At 46.5% G+C, this 7,515-nt stretch overlaps 1 protein-coding gene across 1 annotated transcript in view; it reads left to right on the top strand.

The window, feature by feature from the left end:
* WSCD1 (WSC domain containing 1) overlaps window positions 1-3,869 on the top strand; it is a 19,730-nt gene extending 15,861 nt beyond the window's left edge. Inside the window, 4 exon segments of the mRNA XM_031059763.1 lie at window positions 7-68; window positions 566-730; window positions 1,392-1,592; window positions 2,627-3,869. Of these exon segments, the coding sequence (XP_030915623.1) occupies window positions 7-68; window positions 566-730; window positions 1,392-1,592; window positions 2,627-2,979 (781 nt within the window). The 3' untranslated portion in view covers window positions 2,980-3,869.
* The last annotated feature ends 3,646 nt before the right edge of the window (window positions 3,870-7,515 follow it).

The raw sequence follows: 7,515 nt of genomic DNA, 5'->3' as shown, positions 1-7,515 counted from the left end.
CGGGAGCCACAGCTCCAGCAGCGCTGCTGGGGGAGACTACTGCCTGGTCTATCAGACACCTGTGCAAGGTACAAGCTGCAGCCTCGCTGTGCCAGGGCCACCGCTGCTGGAAACAGCCCCTGTGCCCCTTCTGCAGCGGGTAAAAGTGACCTCGTTTACAGCAGTCGGAGCCACAGTAGTGGGTATAACCACACGGGCAGCAATTTAGGAAACAGTCTTTCTCTAAATTCCCCTCTTGCAATTATGCTCATGAAGATGCATCTTTCCATTCTCTCATTATGCAACACCTTTTAAGACAACTTGCTGAGAAGTACAATGGTTTGTTGCAGCTTTATCAAAAAAGCATTGCCTTACACAAAGCCAGCCAAAACCTCTTTGAGGATAATCTCTTTGGCCTCATACAGCTGAATTAATTTTAGGAAGTAGCTGACTCACAACCAGAACACATTGATACGCTATACTACTAAGAGAGAGAAGAAGGAAGCAATAAACTGTAATCAAGAGCTGTATGTGGAATTATTAAAAAGCCACAATACTAACAATGAAGTATGTTCTCTCCTCGCAGACACCCGCTGCACAGACAGGAAATTCTTAACCACCAAATCCAAAGTGTTTGTTGCTTTGTCAAGCTTTCCTGGGGCTGGGAATACATGGGCACGCCATCTGATAGAGCACGCCACAGGATACTACACAGGAAGTTATTACTTTGATGGAGCCCTCTACAACAAAGGTATCGGGGCCCAAGAGATGGGACACAGGCAGCCCTTCCAAAGCACAGAGCTTTACTTATTGCCCTGTCATCCTTCTGCTTGAGCCAGCAACGGCTGTTGCTGTCAGCATGTTTGGTACAATTTAAACACGCCTGGCCCGAGCAGCCTCCTGCAGTGCAGATGGCAGCAGGGACAGCTCCAGCAGCACGCTGCTCTGACAGGCAGCTGCCCTCACAGACAACAGCCAGGCTCTCCATTTGCAAATGGGCACACTGCCTGCACTGCTGCCCCGTGCACACACATGTGCTGCTCCCACCTGACAGGCTGGTCCAAATGACCAGTTACCTAAACGCTGTGGGTTAGACCGTTCAGCAAACATGTAGGTTAAATTTTCAAAGATTACTAATTACTCTGGGAGAACAGTATCCTGAGGTGGCAGAGGTTCAGCAAGCATCAAGCACTGGCCCTGTGAAAAGCAGCCTCATTGCAGTGTGAGGCTGAGGATGCCTCCCCCAGCAGAGGGATAGCCTGGCTGCCAGCACGTGTCCAGAGTGGTAGCTGGGGCTCCAGCCATCGTTTAGCTGACAGGTACTGTTACACCACTGTAGGGAATGATTTAGCTGGAAAAGGCACAGACATATAATCAGGCAAAACAGCCAACAATCCTGTCTTGTAAAACAGGTTTTAAAGGAGAAAAAGACCACTGGAGAAGTAGAAGGACCATCTGTGTGAAAACACATGAAAGTGGCAAGACAGAGATTGAAATGTTCGACTCGGCGATCCTGTTGATAAGGAACCCGTACAAATCACTGATGGCAGAGTTCAACAGAAAATATGCCGGGCATCTGGGCTATGCCACTGACCGCAACTGGAAGAGCAAAGGTGAGCATTACCCCAGCACAAGCTGGTTTGAAACCCATCTCCTCCGTGTGCTGGGGAGGGGGGACACACTAACACCTGAGTGAGTGATGCTAACAAGTTCAGTGGGATTTGAGTCCTGCTACAGCTGAGATCAATTCCCAAAACCTCTGGCACCTGCACAGTGGGAGCAGTTGTGGTCTTGCTGTATGTCCACCTCCAGAGGGGAAGGGAGTGCAGCACCATTACCACAGGCACACTGGAGCATCACTGCACTGTTGGGCATAGAAAACATGTCCATGTACAAGGCTCCTGTGCACAGCCCATTTGCCAGGCTGAGGTGAAGAAAATTTGCCCCTACAGCATGTAATAACCATGAGAAATCTAACTTAAATCTGGAGGATCCAATTGAGCATGACATTTCATGATGGATATTTTACAGCACTGCACAGGTGCTACTGCACTGCAGAAAAATAAGGACAATAGCAATAAGTGGACCTGAAATTCAGTGTCCCCTGAACACATGAAAAGGCTTCAGAACCTGCCTGCCACACTTCACGTGTTTGACTGGCTACTGGCTGGTGACTGCAATTTCCCCACTGGATACACTGCTGCATTCAGACTCTGCAGCAGAAAAGCCACTTGGCTTCCATTTCTCCTTGTACATATTTTAGCCATTACAGCTGTGGCTTGGCAGAGGGCTGGGGGGAAAAGTGTCCTGTGTCACAGCACATTTCTTTCCCAAGCTGATGTATCACCTTTCATCAGTCACAACTCAAGACCTATTCATCAAAAACTGACAAAATAGCCCCCAGGAAAAAAAAACCCTTCGCTGGGAATGGCTTTCCCATACTGCAAACTGCAAATTGTTACATTTCAGCCGCAAATGCTCTTTGTCCAGCCCAAAAGCTTTCACTAGGACTGTCTTGACTTTAGGAAATTAAATTATCAAAAAGAGCAAATAGAGATCAAGGTATCATTAATGTCTAAAGCAGAGGAAAATTGCTGACATGCAGCATGGCTAACTGTCTCATTTTCCTGGTTTCCCGGTGATCCAGAGTGGCCAGATTTCGTGAACAGCTATGCCTCCTGGTGGGCCTCCCATGTCCTGGAGTGGCTGAAATATGGGAAGCGCCTGCTCATTGTCCATTATGAGGAGCTGAAGCAGAGCCTCATCCCCAAGCTGAAGGAGATGGTGGAGTTTCTGAATGTGACAGTGACAGAGGACCGGCTGCTCTGTGTGGAGAACAACAGGGACGGGAATTTCAAGCGGTCTGGTGCTAAGCAGAAGAATTTTGAGCCATTCACCCAGGAAATGAAAGATCTTATCAACAGATACATCCTGACAGTGGATGAAGCCCTAAAGGGAAGAAACTTCTCCGGGCTGCCCAGGGAGTATGTGCCAAGATGATAGGCTGGTATCATGCTGCTGTGATTAAAAATGAAGGGTTTTTTTTTCTTAAAAAAACAGAAAAAAAAAAAAAAAAACAAACCAAAACCAAAAAACCCACAGACAAATAAGAAGAAAAGAAAAAAAAAAAAAAAAGGAAGACCAGACCTCTTCAGCAGTTATGGCAAAGATACTGGTGGAGGCTGCTAAGCTGTGCAGCAGTTGGGAATGCCTGGGTTTTGTCAGCCCCAAAGAGCCCCAAACCTGGCTCCAGGGGCATGAAGGAGACCCCAGAGGGGTGGCAGAGTAGGGAGCGCCACCTGTGCTAGGGGCTTGACACAGATTTCTGCAGCTCCATCTCTTCAACTGGAGAGTCACGGTGGGTCTGGGGGGACACCAGGGCCAAATGTCACCACTGTCAGTGCTCTTGGTTCTAGAAATGGTCAGCTGGGAAGACCTGGAGAATAGGGGCAAAGGGGGTGAAGCCCAGTCCTTCTGGCCCCAGCAGGGGTAGGATCACATCTCCTACCTCATCCCTGAAATCCCTGGAGGAACTCCAAGGCAGTCCAACCTGGAAAACCACAGCTACTTAGAGCTGCGCTCTGGAGCCCCCTCCAGCAGCCATACAGGTTTGATTTTTAACTCCTGCAGTCACCTTGGGTGTGTTTGACCCTGCAGGACCCGTGGGGAGAGAACCCTCCCATGTGCAGAGGGGAGAGAACAGGGGCACCCAGGGCTGGCAGGGCAGCCGGCCCCATGATCCTGGGCCACTGGACAACTTGGAGGTGGTTAATCCTTGTGGCCAAAGGAGCTGCCCTGCTGCAAGATGCTTCTGTTCATGTGAAGGAAAGGATTTCTTAAAAATTTGAGTGAAAATACTAATTTTAATAAAACAAGTTTATATAAAGGGAGCTGATCTTCCTCTGCCTGTGTATCATTGGTGCTTTAAAAACACTACAGGACATGGAGTACCCTTCAACCCAAGCCTCTCCCTGTTTACACCCCACACGTGGCTCATCTCTGTGCCACCTGCCTGGTATGGGGCTTGTTGTGGGGCTGCCACACCCCCATCCCTAATGCTCAGTGCCTTCCTTGGCAGTAAGGGTCTCATGGGCCACAAAGGTGTGAGGGATTGTGGTGGACCGAGCTGGTTCACAGGGAAAACAGGAATTCTTTTTGTTTATGCAAAGGATACAGCTCAAAAAACCCCACTCAGTTTGGGTGCTGTAAGCCCAGATAAAGACGAGTGGTGAGACCCTGAGGTGCCTGCGCAGGGTGGCACAGCCCTCCCTGGAACACCACGCAGCCCCCACGCAGGAACACAGCTCACACACACCTGCACTCCAAGGGAAAAAACCCAAATAATATTGTGCCAGTACCAAACACCACAGACAGTACAGAAACACCCAGGTACAGGAACATTCCCATAAAGCAGATAAATAAGGATGCTACAGAACAGGACTATCACCATCTCCACTCTGACTTAGTAAAGAACTGATTCTTTTGGAAATTATGCATTAAAGGTCTTCCAAGTTTCATTTGGGCAGTAGTTGCTGTTGATGGATGTGGGTCACATCCCACAAAGTCTGAGCGCAGCCTATGGAAGGAGCACAGATACTTCACAGAAAGAAACTGCTCTTAGCTTCACTGAATTTCATGCTTGAGACCACAAACCATGGATTTGGGCCCACCACAAAACATGAAGATTAGGAGAATGACATTTTATTACATTGCCTTTCCAGTCCTGTCTAGCATTACAGGATCATTTTAAAAATATTTTGATCATTTCAAATCTGCAAATAGTGAGCAAGGACTGGCTGTAAACTCTCAAGAAGGCAATTTAATTGCACACATGTCCTGTAATGAAGACTCTAAGTGGCTAAAATTAGAGCTGGAAAAAATTGTGAACATGCATTAGCTCTTTAATGCCAAAAATCAGCTCATTTAACAAAAAAAGAATTTGTAGCCAATCATTACTTAATAGCTGAGGTACAGGGGCTACCTCTTTATTTTTATACACTTTGTACAAAATATGTATGCAATGGACTGTAAATCAGCTCTTCCCCTTTGAACCATGAAGTTACATTTTTTAGCCTCCTGCACACTCAGGCCAGCAAACACATCCATCTCTCAGCTCCATCTACACAGCACCTGTTTCTCTTCAGTTGCTGGTTCCCAGACTGGGAGCTTTTCCCATCACAGGACTCCACTTGCTATCCACACACCCTGGTTCTTCAGTCTGAAGGCCCCTCAGGTTACACCATCATGCATACAAACAGAGCAATTCACAGAAAATGCTAAAATCTTATCAGGAAGTGTATCATTTCTAGACATGGGGCATGATCACCACTAATGGCTGCATGGTTTTGACCAAGCTACCTGAAAGAGCAGCAAAGAGGAGAATGGCTTCTTTAAATCACATGAATCATTGTCAAGCAATCCCTCAAATGAAGAGGAATACGATTGAAGTCCATTATTAAATGATTTTTGCAATAGAAAAGATGATGTGAAAGGCCCAAAGGTTTTTAAATGAAATCAACTCCGATTGAGGAAATGTGATCTCATCAATACAGTCTCTCCCTGCCTTCTTACTGCAGAGGTGTGTCCTGCCCCTGCTCTTGGAGCCTGCTTGTCACACCCTGGCCTACAGGAGGGTGGTCTGCAGGTACCAACTTGCCTCCTGCCCACCCTGGAGACACCAAGTGGGATTTTTCTGCAGTTCAGGGCTCACCAAAGCCTTGGCTACAGCTCCTTCAGGTGCTGCCCCAGTGCAGGGAACAGCATCCAGCTGCCCACATGGCTTTTGCTGCTGTTGCCTTTCAGCGTGCCCAATGGAGGGCTCCAAGGCGTGCGGGGAGGAGAGGCTATGGAATCACAAGCTCTTAAAAGTACTGATAACAGAAATAATTTTGTCCTATGAACCACAGTGGAGAGACCTTTCCAGGTCTGTTCTGCACCGGTGGGGTGGGTTGGAAGCAAACTGCATTATCTGGAGCAGTTGCTGCAGTCACACAGTGACTGGATTATGAGTGCTTATCCCGGAGGCAAAACAGACGATCACAGCCCTTGAATTTTTAGATATGTCAGAAGCTGCATTAACCTATAATACTTCTGAAATAAAGCACTTAGTACCACCATAGCGAAACTATACAGCTCATTCCATAGGAAAAAAAATTCAAGTCACAGTGAATGAAAAACACAGAGAGGGAAGTGATTTAAAGGCAACACCTTGCTAATGACAAGAACATTTCTTTCACGAGTGAGGTTATAAAGCAGCAGTCTGCAGTACAACTTCATCTTTCATGAAGCATCAAATATGCTGGAAAATAAACCAAATCTTCCATGCTGACTTACCCTATTACAATGATGTTCTGGAAAATTGTCAAACACACACGCGTGTGGTTGCATGGGCAGCTGGTCCCACAGCCCCCACGCAGGGACCAGGAGGTCAGTCCCTGCCTGGAGGCAGGGGTCACTTAGACACTGTAAGTGAATGGAAACACTCACTGAAAGGAGACCTGAGGAGCCTCTGCACTGCCCTGGGGGGGCACGGGGACCTCACCCTGCAGCAGGGAGGGCAGAGCGGGGACAGCACCCACCACCCCAGGGAACCGGGCACAGCTGCACCTAAGCCACTGCGCTCTGGTGGAGGATTTCTGTTAAAAGAATGTGCAGAACACTTGTTTTCTTAGAAACACTCTTTTTTCCACAGTCACTCATTTAAATGGATTCCACTGTGCCTGTTTTATGCCTTTCTTTATTCCAGCAGAGACTAAATTAAGCTTTGAAGTTTAGTGAGAAATCCTAATTGCATTCGACTTCAGTGCTATTGCCTGAATCCTGGGGAATTTAAAGAAAGGGGGAGAGCAAGAGGAAAGAAACCACTCTTTTATTGTTTTCTACAGCTTGATCCTGAAATGGCTGACTTTGAAAATAACCTTAGTGCCTAACTTTATGCATTATTCATATATACTAAAACATGTAAATACAGTTTTCAAAGGTTAAAATAAAACTCCCTTCCTGTACAGGTTACAACTATTTAATATTTTGACACAGTAACTTACATCATTTATATTAAAGAGTACATAGGGGGAAAAAGTGACCTAAAACAAGCATGAACTTTTCTCATCAGTATGGAACACCTACACATTACCCAGAAAACAGTCAGACTACAAGCATGCATAAAGTCTTCCAAAAAGGAGGAAGAATAAAGCATTTTAATTTTGTATAAAACTGTAGCTGCCATTTTGCTATTGACTAAGAATTAGGTCAATCAAAATGTATATTCACAAGGAATTTCTTGGCATGGTAACAGTCTTGGGGGATCAAATAGTGGTGTTATTCCAATTTTCAGGGTAATAATGACCACGTAGTCAGAAATGGAAGATAAATTAAGGCGTATTTGATTACTACAACAATACATAGGATGCACCTAGAGTGTACCTTACACATTTTGTGGGCTGATTTAAGCCTGTGCCCTCCCCACAGCAGAACTTTTGTATAGCTGTGAGCCACAGGATAGCCCAGAGATGCAAATTCTGTGCTCTTTGGGCAGTG

Source organism: Geospiza fortis, unplaced genomic scaffold (assembly GCF_000277835.1).
Source record: "Geospiza fortis unplaced genomic scaffold, GeoFor_1.0 scaffold538, whole genome shotgun sequence".
Taxonomy (NCBI): Eukaryota; Metazoa; Chordata; class Aves; order Passeriformes; family Thraupidae; genus Geospiza; species Geospiza fortis.
Note: the sequence above shows the minus strand (reverse complement) of the source record. Positions and strands in the feature narration are given on the sequence as shown.